Source organism: Drosophila gunungcola, chromosome 3R (assembly GCF_025200985.1).
Source record: "Drosophila gunungcola strain Sukarami chromosome 3R, Dgunungcola_SK_2, whole genome shotgun sequence".
Taxonomy (NCBI): domain Eukaryota; kingdom Metazoa; phylum Arthropoda; class Insecta; order Diptera; family Drosophilidae; genus Drosophila; species Drosophila gunungcola.
The window spans coordinates 24707652-24732983 of record NC_069139.1 but is presented as its reverse complement, the minus strand read 5'-3'; the positions used below and the strand labels follow the sequence as shown (position 1 = coordinate 24732983).

The 25332-nt window shown below is 37.1% G+C and overlaps 1 protein-coding gene across 1 annotated transcript in view; it reads right to left on the bottom strand.

Moving 5' to 3' along the window:
- The window catches only part of LOC128261697 (uncharacterized), a 78941-nt gene extending 57759 nt beyond the window's left edge, over positions 1 to 21182 (bottom strand). Inside the window, 2 exon segments of the mRNA XM_052995502.1 lie at positions 1953 to 2713; positions 20955 to 21182. Coding sequence (XP_052851462.1) covers positions 1953 to 2473 — 521 coding nt within the window. The 5' untranslated portion in view covers positions 2474 to 2713; positions 20955 to 21182.
- Between the last annotated feature and the right edge of the window lie 4150 nt (positions 21183 to 25332).

The following is a 25332-nucleotide window of genomic DNA, read 5'->3' as shown; positions in this document are numbered from 1 at the left end:
TAAATAAATCAACATCTATGAAATATCTCATGCATCTTAAAATTCATTTACATTTTTAGCAATGAAAACTAAATGGTCTTTTTGAAATGGGCAATATCAATGCTTTAAGCCTTAAAATGTAGTCATGGAGAACCGAAGGCACTGTATCGATTCGTAGGCCTTAAAAATAATTGTCTAAAAGCGAAAACGTGTACGAGTACTGTCAACGATTGTCGCACAAGAGAAAAAGAGGACAATAAAATTGCTTTCCATTTTGTGGCAGCGCCGGCGTGACAATGAAAGCACTTTCAAGTTATTTGAATGCCAATGCAGCATAAAACTCGGATCCGTCCACCTTGCCCCACCTGTTCTATGGCCCCTCGACTAACGACGCATTAAAAGCGGGTGAAACGGCCCTGGAACTAGAACAACAAACAGGGTCACGAAAAACACTCGCTCGAGCGAATGCCCGAAGAAATTGAAATGCAGAGGGGGAGTTCAACTGAATGGAGAAGTTCTTTCCTCGCCAAAAGGGATGCTCCCTCCACAATTTGATTTTAGCTTTGTATTCGGTTTAAAGCTGCTAGGGACAGATACAATACGATGATGAAATTGGAATTTTTGGTAATTCCTGTTTAAAAAAGACTTTTAAAGACATTTTTGCTAAAATTTAATATAACTTGCAAATAAATGTTAAAACTATATTTTTATGTAATAGCACTCTGATTTCCAAATTAAAAATTAATTCAAAATATTCGTAAAACTTAATTAAAAAATAGCAATATTATTGCACACTATTTACAGATGTGCATTAAATGAACAGTGCGTTAAAAATAGCGAATGGCAGGCTTTCTAAATCTATTTTTCCTGTAAGTTCGTGTAACAAAAAGACGCCTTTCCCCAAAATTGGGAACAATTTTTTAGAACACCCGGCTGGCAATGGCAAAATTGGAGGGACTAACAGACTGGATGGCTGGCTGAACGCCAATGGCAGACGCGCGTGATTTGTCGCCCGAGTGCCTCTAGGTAAGCCGTGGCATTCCGTACGTGTACGGGTAGAGTAGGGTATATCCCAATCCAGTTCACAGACCATAGTCCGGAGCCGTGCCACCGCAAAATGTCGAGCCATAAATTGCGGTCTCCAAATGTGCGATACGTGCGTTTCCTGAGGGGGAAAGCCACTCGGCAATGCCATTGTTTTTTCAGTCAATAAAAAGCTTGTTCCAAGTGCATTAGCATCTGCAATTCGGGTGGCAAAAGCAAGTGCATTCTCTGCCAAAAAACTTCTGTCTTCTGGCACATTTAATTAAGAAAGCAAGAGAATGTCGGAGAAAAGGTTAAGAAGAACGAAATACCTGACTTAGTTAGTTGCAAAAGTGCTGTGAAACAGCTCGGCACTGGGACGAGTTTCGATTTAACTTACCAAATTAAGAGAAAGGAGAAACAAAAACAGATAGAAGAGTCCTCCGGAAGGGGAAAATGCTGACTGAGCAAAAAATAAGCTACTCAGTGAAAACAGTTTACATACATTTTGGGGTACATTATAGGTCACATTGTCACAAAACTATTCGAACACCTGACTACGATAATAAAAGACTCTTGGCTTATATACGACAACATTGTGTTGAATGAAGTGTGTGCATTTTGCCACACAAAAATTTTAACTTTAAGAAAATAAATACTCTAAACCTAATGACCAAAAATGTTCTCAAACTTTTTTTAAAATCTTTCATAAAACTACGTTTTTATTGAATGTCATTTTGTATAAACAGAATATAATTTTTGAAATTAAAAGTCCATTTATAATTTGAGAATTGAGAATTACACATAGTCTAAGTTGATAACTATTATATATCAAAACATGATGTTTTAAGTTTCTTAGTGAAAACCTGCCTTCCATCGCATAATCCACCACCCGAAAGACTCTTTCACTGAGTTAAAATACGTTATAAATAAAGTAAGCCACGACTTACATCATTCTGGTGGCATCCCTCTGCCGCACCGACTCGTCCCGATTGAGCACCTCGATGATCATTTTGCGCTCGTTTTCAGACAGATTTTCCAGGACCTGCGATGTGGCCACGGCCAGTTCGGGACCCAGTGCATCGATGGTGTCCACTGGGATTCGCTCCACACTCGACTCGCAACTGCTGCCCATGGTGGATCCGTGGAGACTGTACTGGGCCATGCCAATGCCTCCGCCCATGCCCATGCCCATGCCACCGACCACGCCCATTCCCATGCCCAGGCTCATCCCTCCGCCCATGCCGCCTCCGACCACGCCCATTCCCAGGCCAGATGCTCCAGATCCTGTGGCTGTAGTGGTCGGCACTGTGGCGTTGCTGCTACCGTACTGCAACATGCTGTTGCTGTTGGGCTCTCCGGCGGCAACTACTGCTGCTGCTGCCGCTGCTGCTGCTGCTGCCGCCCTGTGCTTATTGTTGGCGGTGTGGGTGGGCGTGGCGGGGAGGCGGGCGCTGCGTCCACTTGACATGCTACACCGATTTCCAAAAGGGACACTGCAATTCCAGTTTTGGTTTGTATCCTACTGATGCGGGCGTATGCAAATTGAGGGAAGTGGCCGCAGAGAGCAGAACTCGAGTGTCCGTAGCTGGCTTTTTAATTCCGCACTTTATTGCTGCCCCTCGGCGCTGCTTGCCCTAAAATTTGATTTTAATTTTGTGCTGCTTTGCAGTTGAAATGCGCATCATCCTGCCGTTTGGCCAATCGATACCTGCAAAATAATAAAAATGTTTATCTGTAAGTATGCCGCTAGTAAATATTCATGCAAATTGAAATTCTATCCTTTAACGGCGTGCATAAATTGCGCACAACTCGCAGTAGTGCTAACTGGAATCTTAGCCCATGGCTATTACTTATTTCTCCGTGCTCTTTAAACTGCCAATTAAAAATCTCAAAATCACTGCAATAGCAAAGCCGCAATCGATACTCTCAATTCATTGCATATTTCAGGGGTTTGTATATTGTAGTTTATTTATTTTGGTTAACGGATTTTGTTTAAAATTGTTTAAATAAATATTAAAATTTTTTAAAAATATAGCTAAGTGCTAAATGTGTGAAATTGTAGGGACCCACAAATAAATTAAATTTAACTAGTTCTGTTTTTTTTTCGAGCAACATAAAATAATAAATCGAAGCTTATATCAATTTTTTAGCGTTTCAATTTTGTCACACCATAATGCCAAATCGGTTTCAATCAGTTCCTGTCCAGGATCACGAACCATCCTTGCTGACCCAGTTTTTCAGCCTTACCGTGCTGCATAAGCCATAAATACACGACATGATTAATTGAATATTGAACACATCGGTATGTCACACACACACTCATACACCGAGAGGAAAACGCCCCCCTTTAAGCCATACAAATGTCGGCACGCTCGATTCGCTACATACACATATGTGGATTGCGGTGGCAACAAACGCAGAAATATACGCTCCGCACTTAGTTTAGATTTTAGATATAAGTGAATCTTGGGTGCAGGGGTAAACGTGTATGTACACACGAATTGTGTTTGATAAGGTGGCAATGTTTGTGTTACCATTAAATTGGAATTACTTTAGTAAACAGTTCGCCAACAACTTGTACGAGAATCCATTAAGGCGAAGGCTTCAATAAACTAAAGCCCCTAGCAAACTCAATTGCAAAGCCGACATAATGAGAAATCGTTTGAGACCATAACTGGTTAATGAACGTGTCAATAAATCAATTAAACTCTTACGAACGGAAAGTAATAATGGGTTAAACAAAGCTCAAATAATACATTTTAATTCATTATTTTTAGTTAGTCTGCTCTCTTTACATTGCGTTGGAAGTTAAAGTTGGAAGATGTAGAAAGGAAGGGATTTCTGGACCAGGATCTCGCAAAATCCATAAGAGTGACTCAATCAATTCTTTCCGAGCGATTAAAAGCAGCAGAATTGTCACAAAAGGAGATTGTCACATGTGTACTTAACGTATGTACCAAAAGAGGCTGAAAAATGATGTCGGAAATGTTGCTTCAGCAACGTTTGCATTAGGTTACTAGTGATGAAACATGGATTTATTACGATAACTTGAAGCGTGCGAAATCATATGTATGGCCCGAATATTCAGGATTTAATAGGATCGCAAGGGTGTAATATGTTATGAGCTGTTGAAATCGGATGACGACCACAGGGGACATTTACCGACTACAATTGATCCGTTTAAGGAAAGCGATCGTCAAAAAATTTACAGAACCTGAGAGTCCATAATTTTCATTTATAACAATGCCCGGTCTCATATCGCAAAACCGGCAAGCCGAAGTTTATATACCCGTGCAGCTATTGCAAAAATTAAACATTTAAATTTTGAATTATTGAGTAAAAACCATTGATGCCATAATGATTTTCACTTCAATTATTCGATATTTCCTATGGCAGCTTTATGATGTCGTTATCCGTAATTATTAAACCATTTCTATGTCCAAAAGAATTACAAAGAATGTGGAATATGAGAGGTTGCAATTTTGTCTAGATCAATGTGTGGAATGTGCCTCTTCTCAATACTATTAATTAAGATCGATTCAGTTGTCAAAATAAAGACTAAATTTTTGCAGAAAATCATGAAATTAATCGATAGTTTTAACATTCATAGTGAACATAATAATAGGACAAAAAACTTGTATATCAATGGAAAACAATTTTTAATTAATTTGCTGAAAGGACATTTTTTTGTAGAACTTTGTCTATGATAACTAATTGTATAAAAATATACAGTTTCATTGGGGCAGCCGTTAAAAACATGTTTTGTAAAAATTCTTAACTTTTTTTGTGCATAACGAAGCAACAGCCTTTTTAACCACCACTTTATGGCTCGAAAAAAGCATTCAATTATGTTCTTTTTTCCAACATTCTCTTCCTTATTGCTTTGAAAACAACAGAATTTCATTACGGACCAATAAATTAACTTCATCATAAATTATGTGGCCTGTTTGCCTGTGGCGATTGCAGTGATGGGAATTTTTTGCCACTGTACTTGTCTTCATTATTTTAAAACCTTTTAAGCCTAAGCAAAATCTGTTATTTTATATATAATTTCTGAATATATATATTTATTTTGTCGTTTGTTAAATTATGAAATGACTTCTTACTTCATCCCTTTTTCGTACCTATTTATTTTAAAATGTTGTTATTTTTCTTTGGGTTAATTTTAATTTATTTGTATTGGTTTTCTGGGGACACCGAGTAAATCCTGAACATATTTTAAATTGCTTCTATCTAATTAAAAAAGAGCAACTTTTCCCATCAGTAATTTTTGGATGTTTGTCGTTGGCAGAGCCACCTGTTACTGACTTTTATGTGGGTATAGTTGAGTGGGTTTCGTGGTGGTGTTTAAACAATAGGTCCAGTCCTTCGTGTTTAATTTAATTTCTGTGAATAGTTCGGTCCGTGTGTTTGTTTGTGTGGGAATGTGAGCAACAGTAACAGTCAAAAGGAATTTAAATGACAATGACTGTTTTACTGTGGCGGCACAGAAAAAGACAAAGACGACGGTTGATTGGAAAGAGGCTGAAGAGGCTGGCATGCAAAGTCCAACAGTTTTATCGACTTCTCATGAGTGCCACACAATCGAACACACACTCGCAAGACGCCTTCCGGCGTTGCTGACAAAAGCGCTCGTTTCAGCAAAAAGAGGTGCAAATGGGAAAAAGACGGAAAATTGAAAATGTCATAAAGTTACGCCAGGGATAAGGCAAACACAGAAAAAAATTACTCTGCAAAATATTTGCATTTAAATCCCGAAACAAGATTTTTGTATTGAATTCACTTCTTACTTAGTATACAATACATTACATATAAATAATATACTTTACCAGGATACATTTTCTTAGAAGAACTTTGTTAAAATTTATTCGAAAAATTTTAGAGTAAGAAAAATTAAAAATAAGAATACTAATCGCTATAATTATTTTGTTTCATTTCGCACTGTGCATGCGTGTATCCGCGAACTCGCTAACCGGCTGACTGACAGGCAGACACAGAGGGCTGAAGACATGCGATATCTATGGCAGCAGAGCATCAATTGCGCTCCACTGGCGCTGCCTGGAAGATGAGAATCCTCCGCAGCCCGCCCTCCAATATCCTGCGTCCCCGTGATGGATGCATCGCATGTGCAAAACTGACGCCCGACTGCGTGCGGTGAAAATGTAATTAAGCATTTGACGCTGCCACCTGGCTCATCGCCTTGGATTCCGGTCTCACAGCATAGAGAGATTGAATAAAAAGTTCACTGGAGGCCCCCTTTTCTAATAGTATTTTAAAAATATGTAGCTAACAACAGTATCCATTTAATTTGAATTGTATTGTTACGCTTTTAAGCAATTGAGATTTAGCAGAATTAGACATTGTTTCATGATTACACCTATGGCAAAAGTACTATAATAAATAAATGTTCTTTTCTAAATAATCAGATCGTAAAGACTACAAAAGATATCTTTTAAAAATTTAATTTTTTTTCCTATGAACAGAATATTTTTTTATGCTTGGTATTCTTATATTGACCGCAATTGTATATTATTTTTACCATAAGGCACGTTGTCTTATTGAAAATATTAGAGACGTAATGGAAAGAAAAAGAGATGCACCTACGTGCAGGCTGGCGTCGTCTTGTATGGCTCTTTTTAATTTACACTTGCTGAATTTTTAATGATGCATGTGCCGACGTTGTGTATACGTAATGTGCCAAGGACCTGGAAACGTATTATCCTCCACAACACACCGAACGCACACTGACTCACATACTCCAGCAAAGGGATGAGAATAAATGTTCCTCTTGTGAGCCTGGTCCAAATACCAAATACCCAATGCGTTGGGATGCCAGGCAACGACTAGTGGCTATTTTTAGAAGGGCAAATCCGTTGAGACCGACAGACAAAGGAGAGAGCTTCCGGAATAGGCAGCTCGATCCTGGTAATTGAATTTGACCTGGCACAACGACAATCAATATTGAGACAAGGATGCCACAGGAAGGCAAATAGATGAGAGATTAAAATGCCCATTGCAAATTGCACATACGTCACGTTGGCCGAGCACAAAACATTCGAATCGCAAGGCAGTGTTAGGGCATGCATGCGCAAAATAGGACAGAACAAAAAAACCGACACACAGTATCAGCATTTCAATATTTCACTGTCACTATCAAACATCTCTTTGGGATTGTCAGAATCTGTACAAACAGAAGATTTTCCAGGGTCAAAGTCATCTTCCGGAAAGCTGAAGCCAAGAAAAGGGAAGCCAGTATATGTCGAAGGATACTAGACTGGCTGTCACATCAAAAGATAAATATGCAACAGTCTGCCAAAGCGATGGGCAAACAATGAATTCAGATTCTAGGACTTGGGGAAGCTGGCATCACTTTAAGAACTTTGACTTTCAGTTACAGCGAAAGTGGGACAACGGAAAATTGAATAAAACGAATTAAAAACTCTCTTTAAACTATGGTTATTTATTGCAAAACAATAAGTATGTACATATATTTTAAAATAATTGATTGTTGATATTATATACAAATATATAAATTATTACCATAGCATAGAAATATTCCACAACAATAAAATTATTTTAAAATTTGAAAAGTTTGTTTTTTTTTTTAAAGTAAAAAAACATATATTAATAATAAAATTAGTAGTTTTTGTGACTTTTTTCCGACACTTTTTTGGCAATACTTGCAGCCACAACCATTTCACAGGACTCACTAAGTGGCTCATTGGCCCGGTCGACACACGGATCTAGCACACACAGCGCAATCAATGTCAAAGTGTCGCTTAAGCGAATACACAAAAAGTTCATGGAATAAAGATAGATATGAGCTGCCGGGAACGAGTGAGTAGTAAACCTGTGAGTGTGCTTATTTCCGTTGCGCTTGTCTATGTCCCTTTCCCCATGCCCCAATAACGCCTTAAGCCCCGCTCGGTGGGGGTATATATTACTATAAAATAAGCGTTGGGCATGACTACAAGGAGGTGGGAAAGTCTTGGGGGAAAGTCTTGTTACACGCCCGGTACGTATGTATGAACATTAGGCGTCTAACTTCCTGGTGTCAAGTGCTTGTCGACAAGGTTGTCTCTCTGCTTCACAATATTGACTACTTGGAGACCAAAGGAAACTGACAAACGGGGTTGCCGGAGGGATACGCCAACCCAACTGTGTGACAAGTGAGAAGTCATTTGTTTTTCGACACAGAGTTCAAGCCCAAGGATTATAACTAACAGTTAAGCTTCTTATGTATGCAAATCTGCGGTCAAATAATACTACCAGACAAAACAAGATTTACTTAAGTTTTCATGTAAAAAATGACTTAACATTACTTTTTAATGCCTTAACTGAAAATAGTGTTAAAATCTAAAAGTTGTTGAGATGTTAAAGAGAAACCTTCTTTCTTTCTACTCTGATAAACATAAAACAATTTCAAGTCGATTTTAAATTGAAAACATTGCTTGTCCAGTCTTTTAATAGCTGACCAACTCAATCTAGCCATCATCCCAAAGGCCTGAACCTTTTGATTAGGGAAAATCGCCTATAAATTATTCCCTTGCTAAATACTCAATAATTTACTTTCGTCGGATAACTTTTTGGGACTTCCAAGTTCAGACTTGTTTCAAATTTAGACCATCGATTTTGTGTCAATGAACCGTAGAGCCAGTTGCCTAATTCTAAACCAATACGTATGATGAAACTGTTTGAGGAATAGGATCCGTAGATTGCGTGACTGGGCATGCACCATTCCCATGACTCAGATACGCTGATTAATAATTTAAGCACATAAGTAAGGTCTAAGCAGGACCCAAAACCATATCCGAGGAAATCCACAGCGACAACAAATCGAAGGCAATTCACATTCGAATTACGGACATAAATATTTAAAAAGTGGAACTGGTTCCGGCTACATTTAGATTTGAGCTGCGGTTCGACTTGAATCAATGTTAGCAAACTTTGAAAAACAAATACATATAAAATATTACAAATATTGTTGAATTTTTCATGAATTTGGCATCTAAAATAATAATTCAAAACTTTATTAAAATGCCAAATAACAAACGAGAACGAAAGCTTACTTAGAGTCCTAAGCTATATGGAACCATTAAATAAAAATTATTTCACACCCGTCCGATCGGCAAGTGTACACAACAAGTGTATACAACAAGTGTACACAACAACACAAAAAAAAAACGTCAGAGTTTAAAATTTTACCTGGTTGTTCCTATGGTAGCTTGAGTATATAGTCGTCCGAACTTGCTGACTCATAAAAAAAATACGACGGACTGACTTTATAGGGTCGAAGTGCTTCACTGATTTACAAACTTTTGACCAATTTGGCATGCTGATCAAGAACTTATGCACTTTATTCACTGCTTTACAAAGTTCTGACCAACTTTATAATACCCTCTGCAAGGGTATAAAATCATTTTTTATGTTGACTGCCAAGATTAAAGTCTCCCGCTCAGCAAGTGTGAAAACTTTCATCCACAAAGGCTGGCCCAAACCACTTAGTATATATGAAATTCATCAAGAGTAAGGAGAAAAAATCCATATAAACAAAGCCCGGAACAGACGACTGCACACGGTCAGATGGATGCGCTGAACGACGAGAAGGAGAGCTCCCCTAAGGCCCCTTGCCATTTATTATTGGGTGTGTGTGGGCAATAGTGTGGCACTGTATTTGTGCAGCGGTTTTTGTGGCACACGAGTCGCATGATTTATTTAAAATAAAAAGGACAGATTCAACACAGCTGAAAGTGAAACAGCAAAAAAAAATGTAGGTCAAAATGCGTACAAATGAGTAGATGCGCTGGAAAAACGAGCAGTTTGAGGGGTTAAAGCAAAAGGACGCAAAGAGTTAAGCTACTGACAATTTCTCTTATTGTTTTAAAGGAAACAATAAGTTCAGAGGTCAAATTCTGCTGTGAATGAAGGGAATACTTCGAAGTAATTAATAAAACCAATCTACTTATGTAAAAGGAAATAATATTTATCTCATCTAATTAAAGAACAAACTTTAAAATTAAATAATTACTGTAAGTCCATAGGCAATAAATGTATATTGTTATTTTACTTCACCATAACATCAAATAAATAATGTAAATTTGGAGCTATTATACTGGCAACAGAATTAAAAGATACATTAAAATTGTAATTACAAATTAATTTTGCGAACAAATAACATTGTATGTTTGACGTAAACGCGCTTTAAAAGGACTCCATTTAAATTAAAGTCCTTTGAAAAACTAAGCCATAAAATTATATGTTGGCAACAATGGAAAAGGGCTTTAGAACGAATGTCATTTTCCGGGAAATGTTTATGCATTAGGTTGCCAGAAAAGGCAACCACCCAACCAGTTAATGGTCCAGCCAACAACAGAAGCCTGGACCGCCAGACAGGCTGCATCTCCTGCTCCGTTCCGCAGGACATGTGCTGGCCAATCGATGAAAACATAACCAAATCGCATTAATTACGCTCCAACAATTGTTGCGCCACAAAGCTTAAACGGCGATTAAGGGCAACTCGTTCGAAGAACGGTCGGCTGGCAGGACGATTTTTCAGGGGGTTTTTGGCCCCCGAAGAGGGGCTAGCTGTTGCTGGCCCTGGTCGAGATTCACTCTCAGCCACCGTCTATGCCGATTTGTTTATCCCCATTTGTTTGCTGGTGTGCCTCTGCTGGCGCTTAAACAATTTCCGGCATTGAAACCATTTGTTGCTACATGCAGCGTTTAATTAAATGACGAGCCGTCTTTGTGTGTGCTTTTGTACGTTTGTGTTCGCTCTAGCTTCCTATCGAAGGATCTACATAGACCACACAAGTGCACTAAGAAAATCAGGACTCTTATAAAATTATTAATATTTTCATTCAACCAACTCCACATTGTTAGAAAAATGTTTAGTTTTTCTAAAAAGTTATAAGCCTCTGTGTACCAAAACAAAATCTATCAAAAGAATTTAAGCTATCAGAGTCCCTTGACAATGTGTTTGCTTACGTAACTTTAAAAGAATTTAATACCATTTTATAAAAACATGTAATCTTAATCTTAAACAATTTAAGCAACATTTTAAGGGTTAATCATTTTGAAGGCTAGCAACGTATCACAAGTGAAAGTAATCGAACCAGTGAATTTCAAACTAATTCTAAATGACGAAACGCAATTAATAAAGTTCTTTCACTGCACGACTTCGAAGAGAACAGCAACTTGGACTGTAATAGCCATTGATTTGTGTCTATATTTGCTCATTTCAGCTGCCGACCATTCCACATTAGCATAATTATGATGGTACGGGAGGAAGGTCTTCGTCTTCACCAGCAACAAAGAAAATTACGTGTCCGTGCTGTTTATTGGAGCGAGTGGTTAAGCGTGGAAGCAGCGACCACCAGATTTGTGCTATAATTTGTATTAAATTAAATGGGGTCGCTGTTATGCAAAATGTACCGTCTCATCGGTTGGCCAGGCTCCCTATGCTCCAGGTCAGTGGCTGTCTACTACACTTTGATAAATAATTAGCAGTCTTATTGCGGTTGCTGAAGCTTTAGGTCAGCACACATATAGAAATTCAGTGGGAAAATAGAAATGAAGACGTATTCAAAATTGTGTACAAAGACTATGGACATATTTGCAAATTTTGAGGGCCAGTAAATTATTAAATTGCCAATGATTTATACAATTTGTAGTCCAAAATGCAGGTTGAATAAAAAGAAAATAAAAAATAGTAGTTAGTCCTTCACACAAACTTGAATTACTAACTCTTACTCTTACGCAATCATTTTTTTTAAGAAAATATGATATATCGAAAAAAACAAGGCTTGATTTTGATTTTGATAATAAAATTTCGAAGTAGCTGTTAGGATTAGATTAGATTACTCTAGACCACAAATTTGTTTCTGTGGACCGACATCGTAGCGAGTCATTAACGTGTGCAAATATTTGTATATGCAGGGATGTGTGGGAGTGTTTCACTCGGATGGCATTGGTGTGAAACTGCCGAAGCGTGGCCAGCTGCCATTTTTGGGCACAGTTCGCCAGAAGGTCAAAGGCAACTGCCTGCTCAGCACTCCTGCCGTTATGATTCGCCTCCTTATGACTAGAAGATGAATGTGTAGTATGCGCTCCCAAAATTAAATTGAAGAAGCCGCAAATGCACACGTCTTCAACTTTCTTGAGTTTCACCAGGCCGAAACGATGACAGATGGCACGAGGTGAGTTATGTTTAGTTTGGGATCTCGGCAAAGTGCTCAATGTTATTTCTAATGAGGTTTGCATTAAATATAGGTATTATAACAATAGCCACTGTTAACAAAACCGCATGGTGGTAAGTATATGTGCTGTTGTATTTCCTGACACAAAGAAAAACAAAAAAAAATCTTGTACTTCAGATTCACTAAAAAGAATAGGGGCATAACTTAAAAAAACAAATGTTTGCCACTTACTATTTTCTTATTTATTTTACTGTTTATAAAACCCTTAGTAATAACCGACATTTATATGCAATTTTCCACACCAATATCTACGAATTCATATGGATAGGATTTTCTTCCCATACTTCCAACACATCAATCATTTAGTCCGATTTATCACCCCGAAACGCTTAAAGTTTTAATAACCGGAATTACTAAAGGCAGCTGAACATACCATGTCCTGTCTGGTGTAGAGACATCCCCCCCTAGTCTTATTAGCGAGCACTCCTGGCATTTTGTCCTCTCGACTGCATCAAATTTTTCCCAGGCAGCAATATTAGATGCTATCCACAGTTTAATGTGTATTTGGATACTCCATGTAAAGTTTTATACCCACCAACATTGTCATTACCAAAAGGTCCTGCCGCGATACATTGAGTTCTTTTCTTCCTTTTTTGTAGCTTTCCCTGTTGCTTGCGGCCCGAAAAGTTTTTTGTAAAATTTCAATTTTAGTCTGTCGGTGTGCCAGCACCCCTCGCCCTGCAAACTCATAAATCAAAATGTCGGCGCAAACAAAATCCCTAAAAAATCCGGTTTAAATCCGCCCAAAACGTCAGATTGTCAGTCAGCCAGTGAGTGGCCAGCATATGCGCTGGCTATAGTATATCCATCAGCCCACAATCAATTAAATTCGCAGAGTCCCAAAGCATTACCCAGCAACTAGTTGCATGCCAGGATATTCAAGCGATTTAGCAAGCATAAAAGGACCCCTGAAAGCCGACCACAAAGTGCATGCAAACCCTTTTAAAAGTATTCCACAGAAAAGTAGAAGCTCAGTGACAGTGTGGGGTAAAAATTCGTTGACTTGTTGGCTGGCAAAACAAATATGCACACAATTTAGAAGATTACTTGGGGATACGGGAGGCATCAATCTTTGAATGTCACTGTGCACAAAGAGGGGACAGTAACGATGGAATATATATCCCCCCTCACTCAAAAGCCTTCAATTTGGGAAGGATATTTGCCGAAGTAGAGTGAAACTTAGTCGTCATAAATCCATGTCAGCTTAAAAAATACACACGCCAACCGTCGACAGCTCTTTAAAAAGTCGTTTAGCCAGCAAATAAATTTTCCAAACTGCAAATTTGATGAATGTTGGCGGTTAAACGGAGAAAACAAAGCAAGGAAACTCGTAAAAAACAAAAATCGGGGACCCACAAAAAATTTGGAGGAAAAAGAAAATAAATTCATAATGCAAATGATAAAATAATTAAATTCGGCAGCATTCACTCGATAACTAACTTTATCAATTTTGCAAAAGATCGTTATTTTATTGGATTTATTAAATGAAAATTCGTTCTAAAGAAATTAAAGTAATGACAAGCACCGTAAAATTGTACGTATCAAATTGGTTCACATTGTTCCAATGCATTGATCATTGCAATGAACAAATAAGTTCCGTCGTTTCGGGAATTTGTTACATTTGATTTTTATATGAGCCCTGCATATTTTATTATTTGGTGATATTAAATACTAATTAGCAGTCTAGCACGAAAAGACCATTCGATGGAAAAATGGCAACCATCATGACGGCCGTTTGTGGGGGGAATAAATTTATTTGTACCGTACTAACATAATCACATTTGCGGAACCGAAAAGCTTCGCAGTTATCCCGGCAGGAGGACCTCGTCCAATTGGGACTGGCAGGGAGTCTCAGACTAAGACTGGCTTTGTCATCTGCCCATCACTAGTGTGTGGGCCTGGTGCAATAAAAATGGAAATTCATTTTGCTGCCTTCGCAGAATGCTCACTTGAGTGGCGAGAAGCCACCAGCCGCTAATGATTAAATCGATATCTATATCTGGGTCTGTTCATCTGGGCCGACGCACAGCTGTCAGATCCTATGGGCCCGTCATCCTTAAGGAACCCAGATGCGTTTCCGATTGACTGGGGCTCCTCACTTTTCTTGCAGTGCAATATTACGGTCATATATTGAAAGACCGAACAGCATCCGATTTTGTCAGACTAAACCACTCCTAATTAATTAGCTGGACTTTTTAGAACAAATTCTTTAGAAACGATTTAAGTAATTACAAAATAGCAAGATTTTATTCAACAATATGAATACCAACAAATTATTCGTTGATAATACGTTAAAACTTTTAAACTGCAATTTAAAAAAATTATAATTCTATTACAAAACTATAACTGTTACAATATGGTATGATGAAAAGTCACAGAATAGGTTGATTTCAACTTCAACTACCAAATACCACCGAAATATGTATGCATACGATAGAAAAATGTTAAAATGTAAAATGAAAAAATGGTTTAAATTTTAATGCAACCCACAAAATGTTTAACACAACCCATTTTGAATTCCGAAATGTGAAAAATGTCACGTCAAGCCGAGCGACATTGTGACAATTTGATTATTTAACGTCAAAGCGAGCACAAATTTTTCTTTTATGCATATTATATTACGCAAACAAGGCCAAAGAGAACAGCAGCCACAACAAACAGAAACAAACAAACAAACAGTGACTTGGCTGGCTTTAAAAAATTGTTTGCTTTGTGGACAGAATCTTGATGGAAGCGTCGTTACAATTGCATGCCAGGCATCATCTCTCCACGCGGCGTATGCGCAATTTTTTGCCTGCTTAATGCATGGAGTAGTCTAGCTAAATCTGCCTGGCATAAATTTAAATACAGTGGAGGGCGCTCCTTTGATTTCGGGGGCTTCCTCTTAGGTTTTCGTACATACATATGCATATTGAAACGCCGGAAATTAAAAATACAAACATTGAATTTAATAAATGAATTTCGGGTGTAGTACTTGTACAAAAATGTATTATCGTTTTAAATCCAAGTATATATGCTAAAGTAAGAGTTTCAAAATAACAGCAAGCCAAAGCTTTCACTTTAATCTAATTTAATGTTCCTTTTATTTACACCCCAGAACACCCAGACATAAACTCATGCGGTGGTCTATTTTAAAACTTTAAGTTTTACTCTGGCATGGCCGTAAAAGTTTCGCCTTTGAAGCTTATACTGCACGTGTGATTAACACTAAAACAGATTTGCAAATGAGAAATATTATTTCAGTTTATAGTTGACTATCAAATGGTTCGCCAGCGTCTGTGAACTTATTGCCCTCCTGACTAGCGAAGTTCTTTACGGAGGGAATGCGGTTTGGTCTTGGCATCCATGGCTTCGTTTTGAGCAAAATCAGGAGCGTAGCATAAAGCAGCCGCAGCCAGTTGCTGTGCCAGGTGGGAATTAATAAAACGGAGCTCCTCCGCCATGAAATGTGTATTCTGTTTCGCTGTTGGGAATGCGGCGGAGCCGGAGAAATTCGCCCATTTTGTTTGTCTAGTGTGACTTCATTTGAGTCTCTGTGCTACAGTAATTAGGGCTTAATTAATGTGAAAATCGATTGTGCTGCAAATGAAGTATGCTCCACATACTTTTGGGAAAATGTTGGGCTCGGCCCAGGCTGTTTTGCATGGGCGTGTCGGGGCAAGCAGATTAATAATTAGTAAGTGCAAATTGTAATTAAAATAAATCAGCCATTAACGCACAAATGCCAACAAAGGCAGGCCGATCTCTTCAGTTTTGAAAGCACACTCTGTGTAGCTTTGTGCCTGGAAACGTCTGTCTGCCAATGATACTAGATAATTCCATTTCCAATTTTCAATTAGACTCATTGCAATTGAAATAATAACTTATGTAAAACACATGTTTGGTCTTTGTTATAATACAAATGAGCTCAATTATATTTTTCTGGCTTAAATCAAGTTTGTTGTATTACTAACACTTAATTAAAACTAAGAAAAATACAAAATAAAAAAAAATGACATTTTAAGAGAAGATTTTAAAATATTTTCTATTTTTATTGTTAAAACAAACTGATTAGAACTATTTGAAGCTCAAAACATATCAGGCACATTACCTTCATTTTATGCATTTAAAATCAATCAATACAAAATTAAAAATATTATTTTCAAAATGAATCAATTTACATAAAATTATTTCCTGAACTAAAAAACCTTATTTTCGTTAATTTAGCTAACATAGATATATAAAATGATAAACTTCTGTATAAGAAGATGCCAAAACTGCATGTTTACGGCAATGACATATTATAATCACATAATTCAACAAATTATAACTTTGTATAAAAAATTAAAACAATCACTTAATTAAAGGTGAGTACAAAAATGAAACTCTTTGCACCTGTAACATACATCGAACAAGAAAAGAAACAAACTTCGGCAAGCCGATGTTTATATACCCGTGCAGCTATTGCAAAAATTAAATATTCTTGAGAACATTAAAATTATCATTTACTTGAGTATATGTTTAAAAGCATTAAAGATATGATGATTTGCAGCTTTATTTTTCAATAGTTCCTATGGCAGCTATATGATATCGTTTTTCAATTTTAATAAAATTAAAAGCGTAATTTACAAAATAGAAAAGTTACATAAACAAAAATTTCTTTTTTATATTTTTATTGTTTCCATGGGAGCTATATGATATAGTCGTCCGATTATTCTGAAATATTTAATCATTACTATATCTCGAAGAACTAAATAAAAAAATTTAAAACAGCAAAGTTATAATTTTTGTTATTTTTTTTTTCGGTTGTTCCTATAGAAGCTATATGATATAGTCTTCCGATTTTGATGAAATTTAAACCTTAATTCTGAAATATTTTATTTTTTTATTTATTTTGAAGAATTAAAAAAAAAATTAAAGACAGCAAAGTTATAATATTTTTTTATTTATTTATCCGATTGTTCCTATGGGAGCTATATGCTATAGTCGTCCGGTCCGCCCCGTTCCGACTTAAGTACTACCTGCAATAGAAAGACAACTTTTGGGAAAGTTTCATGCAGATAGCTTTAAAACTGAACTAGTTTGCGTAGAACCGGACGGACAGACGGACAGACGGGCGGACAGACGGGCGGACAGACGGACATGGCTAGATCGACTCTCCTAGTGATGCTGATTAAGAATATATATACTTTATAGGGTCGGAGATGTCTCCTTCACTGCGTTGCAATTATCTGCCTAAAATTATAGTACCCACTGCAAGGGTATAAAAATCACCATACAAATTCAAAGCTATTCTTAGGTAAATTGTAATTATTTAATAACTGGTACATCGACAAAGGAATCTCAAAAAGCATTAGACCAAAGTGCCCAGCTTGGGACAATGAAGAAATCAAATCTACTGAATAATTTAGGGAACACACGACGACCCAACGGACCAGATGGAAATATTTATTTCAAAGGTTTCCAACATTGGGTAATAAAAGCTGCCTCAACAGCTGATGACTTTCCCAAGTCACAAAAATTTCAACAAATCTTGCAGTGATTTCCAACTACAAGGTTAACACTTTTTCCCTGGTCACAATTTTTTGGGTTGAACAAAAAAAATGTTCTTATTCAACTTTGGTAAACTTAAGCCGAGATATTAAGTGTCTTTTTAGATGTAATTTAAAAGGAAAGTTTTAAGGCCAACTTTAAAATTAAAACTTTTTATTTAGAATAGTGAATAAAATGTTAAGTCCAACTTCTTAGAGTCCGAAAAGAAAACAATTTACTGCACTTCCTGTAAGTAAATAATGCAAATATCTGTAAGGCAAAGTAATACAAATAAAACAACACAATGCGAACCATTTTCCGCAAGACTGATTCGGTGAAAAAATAACAAGGGGCAGACAGCATCTGAAACTCATCAGGGGATTTTAATCAGAACAGGCAAACACACAGCAAAAATATATAAATAGTTACACAGCAAAAAACATTTTCATATTTCAACATACACTTTTCTTTTTAAGATTAAACTTTTTACTGCATGAGCCTAATTTTATATTCTGATAAACTTTAAGCATCCGAATATGGTTGATATATTCTGACATTATAATAAACTGACTCATTCTGACACGTTCACATTTAAAAAAGCAGTTATTTCATTCATAAAGGAAAATTATCATGATTGTGCAAAAAATATTTATTAAAAAAATGTGATAGAAATCATAGAACATGGTAAAATTTATGAGTTTATGAATGTGTCAGTTAAAAAAAGATCCATCATTTAAAAATCCTTTATTTGCATTTAAAAGCAATTTTTTTTGGTATATTGCTTGTGTGAAAAGGATCCCAACGTAGCATAAATGCAAATGGCAGGGACAAAAGGCAAGGAATGATTATGATTATGGTCGTAAATTCGTATTCTCTGAGCCACATGAATATTAAGTGCGTGAAGGCAACAAACTTTTCCAATGAAATGTGCAGACAATTAAAACTTTTCACTTGCCTCCTACAGGGTCGCCTGGTCGATGGTGTTTTTCTTTTGGCCCGAAACTAAAGCGCTAATTGTTTCCTAAGTGATGCCGAACAACGGAATTAACATATCAGCCGTGCGTGCGTATTAAGAGGCTAGGGGAAACGAAAAGGTGCAGGAGGTCCTTTTTTGGCGAATTGAAATGCCGGCGCGTCCACAAAACCGAACGAAGCGAATTTCGAGTGCCGAGCCCTGTGAGCAAACCGGGCGAACCGAGCACGGCAAAGGACATCTGCGTTGTGAGCGGACGGCCACGGCCAGGACTGCCAGGACCGCCAGGAATGCCAGCCTCGCACAACTCGGCCACTCGGCTCAACTTCGGCTAACACACACTGGGACACGCCGAGTGCGTGCTTGTCTTTGTGCGCCGCAACTGTTGCTCTTTTTTCAAGTTTATTGGCTCACAAGTGTCAAGGGAAGTACGTATTAATGGCAACGTGTTGCAAGAAGCAGCAGCAGCAACAGCTAGAGAAAAGCGTAGTAGATTTCGCATTCGAAAAAGTAGTAGCCAAAGCGCTAATAAGGCAGTGGATTAAAGTCACGACAGAACTAAGTAAAATTTCGTTCAAAACTATTGTTTGTGCCTTATCACAAGTTGAAAAAAACAAATTTCCATTAAGTTAAAATGTATAAATAGAAATCATAACCCATATGCTGTTCATTTATATTCTTCACTTGAACATTTTAAATCGTTAAAAAAAAAAAATAACTCCCCAAATATTCATGAGAGCATGCCACCGGAAGTAAAAATTAATTTAATGAGTGAGTCTTCTATTTCAACGAAGAAAAAATTGACTGTCATCATCATAAGAATTTAAATTATGATTAAAGCCCCCATTACCTTTATAATCCTCCCAGGTATTCCATTAAATATTCCAATTTGGGCTCTGCATTGCGCACCCCATTGAATTGTAAATCGATACGCTTCAACCATTACTTCTAATACAATGTTTAGCGGGGTGCAATTACTTGTAAAATGACATGACATAACGACCAACAAGTCTGGCAACACCGCAGGTCCACGAATATGCCACATAGGAGTTATCCTTGCAAAACGGGAGACCAAGGACCTCGATCGCACACTGCCAAACACACGGAAAAAAACCCGCACGTGTTGGCGGCCACGACTGCGGCTTTTCGTTCAAATACAGCTGTCTGCTGTCTGCTGTCTGTTGACCCACTGTGATTGGCCCTATGGAGAGCAGGGGGTGGTGGCAGATGGCCTAGGGGTGGCTGTGGGTTGTAGTCGGTGGATGGAGCCGCGGGTGGCTCGTAAAATGCGAACAGATGAATTAAAGTAGCTCTCGGCCATGGGCCACAGATAGGTGCAGATGGTTTTCGCAAAAGCCATGCAAATGTATGGAAAACACGTAGAAAAATTACTCTAAATAAAAATAGTTTAAGTGTAAAATGTTAAAGTTGAATATAAAAATAATGTATAAATCAACAAAACAGTCAATGTCTAAATGTGTTTAACTAAAATATATTTTAATTATATTGTTAATTGTTATTAGAAAAATATTCCCTTTCGTAATGGCTTAGTTTTATTATTAAAGAAATAATATTTAAAAATTTCCGTTTATCTCAAAAATAATGTCGTTAACAATTTCTTAAATGAATATTCAACGTGTAAGGGCTTGTATTTTTTTAAAATTAAAGTAAGATGTTTTTATGTTGGTATTTAGACTCCCCGCCAATTTCTCAGTGTCCGAATGCCTGACCACCCCCCATTTGGAAGCTGGCAAAAAACGTAGCATATTCCCGGGGGCACGGTGTTTGCTCGAGTTAACGTCTGTGTGTGCTTATTTTTGCGGGTTCTTCGGTATGTGGTTTTCAACGCGCTTTGCAACTCAATAAGTTGTAATTTTCTTGGTGTTTTATGCGCCAGGACAGCGACAAAAACAGAGCACCATCGAATGGCAGCGAGTACGCGCGAATGCGCATCGGAAATTGAAGATGAAAGGCAAGCAGATAGCAGACACAAAACACTAAACATTGAACACCTTAAAGGATGCACTCGACCCCCTTCGAACCCTTCGATTGCTGATGGCTCGTTAGCCCGGAAAATCGAAAAATTGTGCAAGCCACCAATAATTGAAACGCGATCTAGAGTGGATGCCAATCAAAAACTCCTGACTTGCAAACCGCCCAGACAATTAGTCAACTTTATATGCCCTATACGAGTCACGGTGACATACCAGTAAACAGCTTTAATGGCGGCCATAAAAAATGCATTGACAGCTCGGCGAAATCTCGTTTATTTGCATTCCGAGACACTTGTAACGACCGCACGTGGATGGCCAAAAAACACTACCAACAAGCAGCTACCAACTAACACACGACGGCCATAAACAAAACGGTTGAGTCACATAAAAAAACGCTCAAGCCGAAAACGAGAAAAATCGCGCTCCAGACGCGTTGTGAACGCGCCAACAACAATCCAGGCACTGAAAGCGACCCGCAGCAACAGCTCCACGGGCACCAAAAGCACCAGAAGGTCCTGGGCTGTCCAAAACGCGCTCACACACACTCACCCAGCGTCAGGGCTGCTCAGCACGCCTACACTGAGATGAATGCTCTACAAATATTAAAAATGTATAGGTTCCTACATGAGCTTAAATTTTTTTTTACAAGTTTCTTAAATATTTTATATTGTTGGTTTTTTTAAAAGGGAAAACATACTCTATGTGAGGAGTATTTGAAAAATAAATAGGCAAGACCCTTGTATCGTTTAAAATTTTTAATAAACCGCAGCCAAAAAAATAAGCATATAATAATATTATTCTATATTTTTGTTAAAAAATTTTAATTGGAAACTTTCTTGATAAATTTAATGCAATTTTAAATGTTAATGTATTACATTTAATCACTTAAAACAAATATGTCAAAAATTGCATTATAGGTCATAATTCATTCTTGTTCTTTTCTTTTTTTAAACACATTTTTAAATTATTTATTTAAACATTTTTAATAAAAAAAATACAACTGCATTCGACATCTTATAGTTTAGTTAGGTATTAAAGGTATTGAAATAAGAACTTTAAGACTAATAAAATTACAAATTCGACAAGTTGGACAGGGTCATTAATGCGTAAGCTTCCAATTTGTTAAATTATGACTCTAGGATTCTGTAGTAGTATGATATTAAAAACATAAAATTAATATTTTGCATGCCTTTATGGTATATAAGCTATACGCAGGATTTTGAAACTTTATATAGAGATCTGCAAGTGAAATCTAGTAGTACTTTTTCTCCGTGTACTCTCTGCTTCATTGACTCAAATTCCACAGCAACAACAGCTTTCAGGTGAAGTCCCCACAGTAGCAACGGCAGCAACAACTACATTGTCCGGGGACCGCAAAGGGCGAGAGAGGAACCTAAACTGTTGCTCCGCCGAGAAGGAGAGAGCCCCCAGGAGAGTCGGAGAGAGAGCGAGCGTCGTTCAGGAGTCCGAGAAGAAAGTTTCAGTGTTGCCGTGCAGCACACGTTCACCCACTCTCTCTCGCAAAACTGTTGCTCCTCAGCTTTACGCACAAAGCTTTCGTGGCATAGTTTTTCGGGCTGAAAGGAGCGCGGAGCTTTTACGGGTGCGTTTGTTTATATTTTCCTCCTGACAGAGCATGTGTTTTGGCTCACACACATTACCCACACAAACACACTAACACCAAACCCAACACTCTGACACATTAAATTCTCCGTGTGGCGGCACTTGAAGCCGAGTTGTTTTCCTTTTTTACTTTATTTCTCTTATTTTTTGTTTGGCCGTCTGAAAAATGACGTTGCTTGACCTCAGTGCCGTCTATTTACGGCTCTATGTATAGGTGTGTGGCTGTGTGTGCCAGTGTGTGTGCGAGTGTCTTTTGTTATTCTTGGCCACAACGAATGAGTTAATTTCACGTTGGGCCCCCAAATTGCTGCCCATTTTTCATGTCCCTTTGTTGCACCAGCGAGAAGCGGAAAAAAGGCATCAAAAAATATGTTGGACATTTTGTCTCTAACTGGTCTGTACAACCTAAAAAATTTGTCTCGAGAAATCTCCACAAATTTGCTTTGACACAAAATCAAATATGTAATAATTTTTCTCTTTAAAAGCAATTAAATACCAACCAAAGATATGTGTTAAAAAATTCGTTTAGGAAAATTATTTGGTTTTACCTACGTTCGGTAAAAGTGATTTAATTAATAACTTCGCATTTTTTTTCAGTTCTATCCTGTAAGATAGAATAAAAAGATAAGATAATAAAAAGCATATCGATTTTTGAATTTTTATTTAATTTAGCAAGAAAACTGCAATAAATTTTGTACCCTTTAAGAACTTAATTAAAGCTGCCTTTTACGTATTTTTCTTAAGTATTACTGCATCTAAAGATTTTAAGCCCGCCAAAAAATAATTGCTTTTGTTTGCTTATTTCGCGCTACCCATAATTCATAGGCCGACTCATTAGGCATTTTCTTAAGTCCCAGTTTGCATATTTTTGGCAGCCAAACCAAAACAAACAAACTCACCAAAAAAAAAACCGAATGAATAAGAAAAGGAATCAAAACAAGGGAAGACAACAAAAAACAATTAATAAGATGCTTCCCCTTTGTATTGTGAAAAAAATTCAATTAAATTTGTAGCAAACAAAATAAATTGAAGAGAGAGGCAAATTTATAACGCGACTGGCAAACAAATGCTGAAATTTAAATGTTGCCGTCGGGAGGTTGGTAGACATTTTGTCACCGTCCTGGAATTATTCCCTCCCCCCTTTCAAAGCGCGGGTAAATGCCAAACAAATTAAATTGTAATTAATCATTAGGTCGAACCTCTCTCTCTCTTTTCGCCCAGGACGTGCTGAGCGACCTATGACAACGTTCCACAGCAGTAAAATGTGTGCCAATTAATTACAAAACGCATGAGAGGCCAGATAAGAGCGGCAGCCATTAAGGAAAACGCCATCCAGAGACGACAAACAAAAACAGGGCACAAAAACAGGAATTGGGACACATGGGCAATTAGCGCGCGGCATGTAACTTTTCCATCTGTGCTGGTGTAGGAATTAATTGATTTTTTTACAGCCTCTTATTTGCCTTTGGTTAAAAAAGGTAAGTGTTAATGGCAATAAAAATTAAAATTATGTTTGCGCAGATTTTGTGTTATATTAACGACCGCCAATGATAATTAAAGGGATGAGCACTTGCCGAGATTTAAGGTTTTATTTAATGTTTTAAATGGTAGAATACGCAACGTTGCGTATGCGTAATTTTATAATTAACCTTAACTAAAATAGCCAATGCAAGTTGTTGGTTGATTTATAAAAAATGTATTTTATTTAAAAGCCAATAAGAAGAAAATAATTACTTAATAAAAAAATATTTATAAACTTATTCGGAAGTAAAAAAATCGTTTAAATATATTGTATTAAGTACAAAGACTTTGTTTCCACGCACTAAATGGAATGAAATACAGAATTTCTGGGCTTTAATTGTGGACTATATTGTCGTAGACATATCCCAAAAAGGCTTCTCGTAGAATTAACAACATTTACGACCAAATTAATTTCGGATTCCTCTTTCTGGAATCGAAATCGATTTCTTCGTATTAGCCGTCTGCTTTGGGCATTTGTGACTTCTGTGTAATTGTCATTGGTCGTTAGCGACATCTGACCCAATTACTAAATACTGTACTTCCTTTGGCTTTTCTCAATTTGCATCCAAATTGAATTGTTTAGTTTTGTTTATTTGCCGGGTCCTAATTGGGTTAGTTGGCGGTGTATGAAAGTCTTTCCTAATTGATATTAATGGTAATATTATCATACGTATTGTCTGTAAGATTACACACTATGTCTCGATTTTTACTAAATTTTATTAGTTATGTCATAAAAAAATTTAAAAAAGTTAAATTATATTAAATTTAATTTAATTTATACCATTAAACCACACATTTTTTTAACCCGAAACAGAAATATTTTATCAAAGATAATCTTTTTTTAGACTCCAGCGCTAAATTGCTTTCACGTTTGCATTTCGCCCCTCAGCATGTTCCTTTATGATTAACTTGGCCAACACGAACGATACTAACAAATTGGCTTACTTCAATATGTGTTATGCACCCCACATGAAACAGCAAACAAACAAAAAAAAACGGAAAAACCCACAAAACAATGAAAACGAAGTAAGCAGCACATTTTCTGGCACTTGCGTACTGACTATGTACAGTTCAAATAATTTCAAGTCAATATAAAACATAAATTACAGTTTTTATTTGTTTTGTTTTTAAACATTTAAATAATTTTTTTTTTTTAACGCTTTTTATATTACCATATAACAGGTTATTTTAAGTTTTAATCCGATTTTTGATCATTTGCATATAGCCAATATATTAAACTTTTTTATATATTTGTTACATGTTTTTTTAATATTTGCTTAATTTATTTCTGTTAGTGCATGTAGCTGTGGGTTAAATTCAACTTTAATTGTAATTCGTCGACACTGTGGGTGTTACTTTCTGGCCGCCAACTAACTTTGAATTTCCCAGGCCTACAACAAAAGTGGCGGATGCTGTCGGCATTTGAATTTTCGGGGGCGGGTAAAAG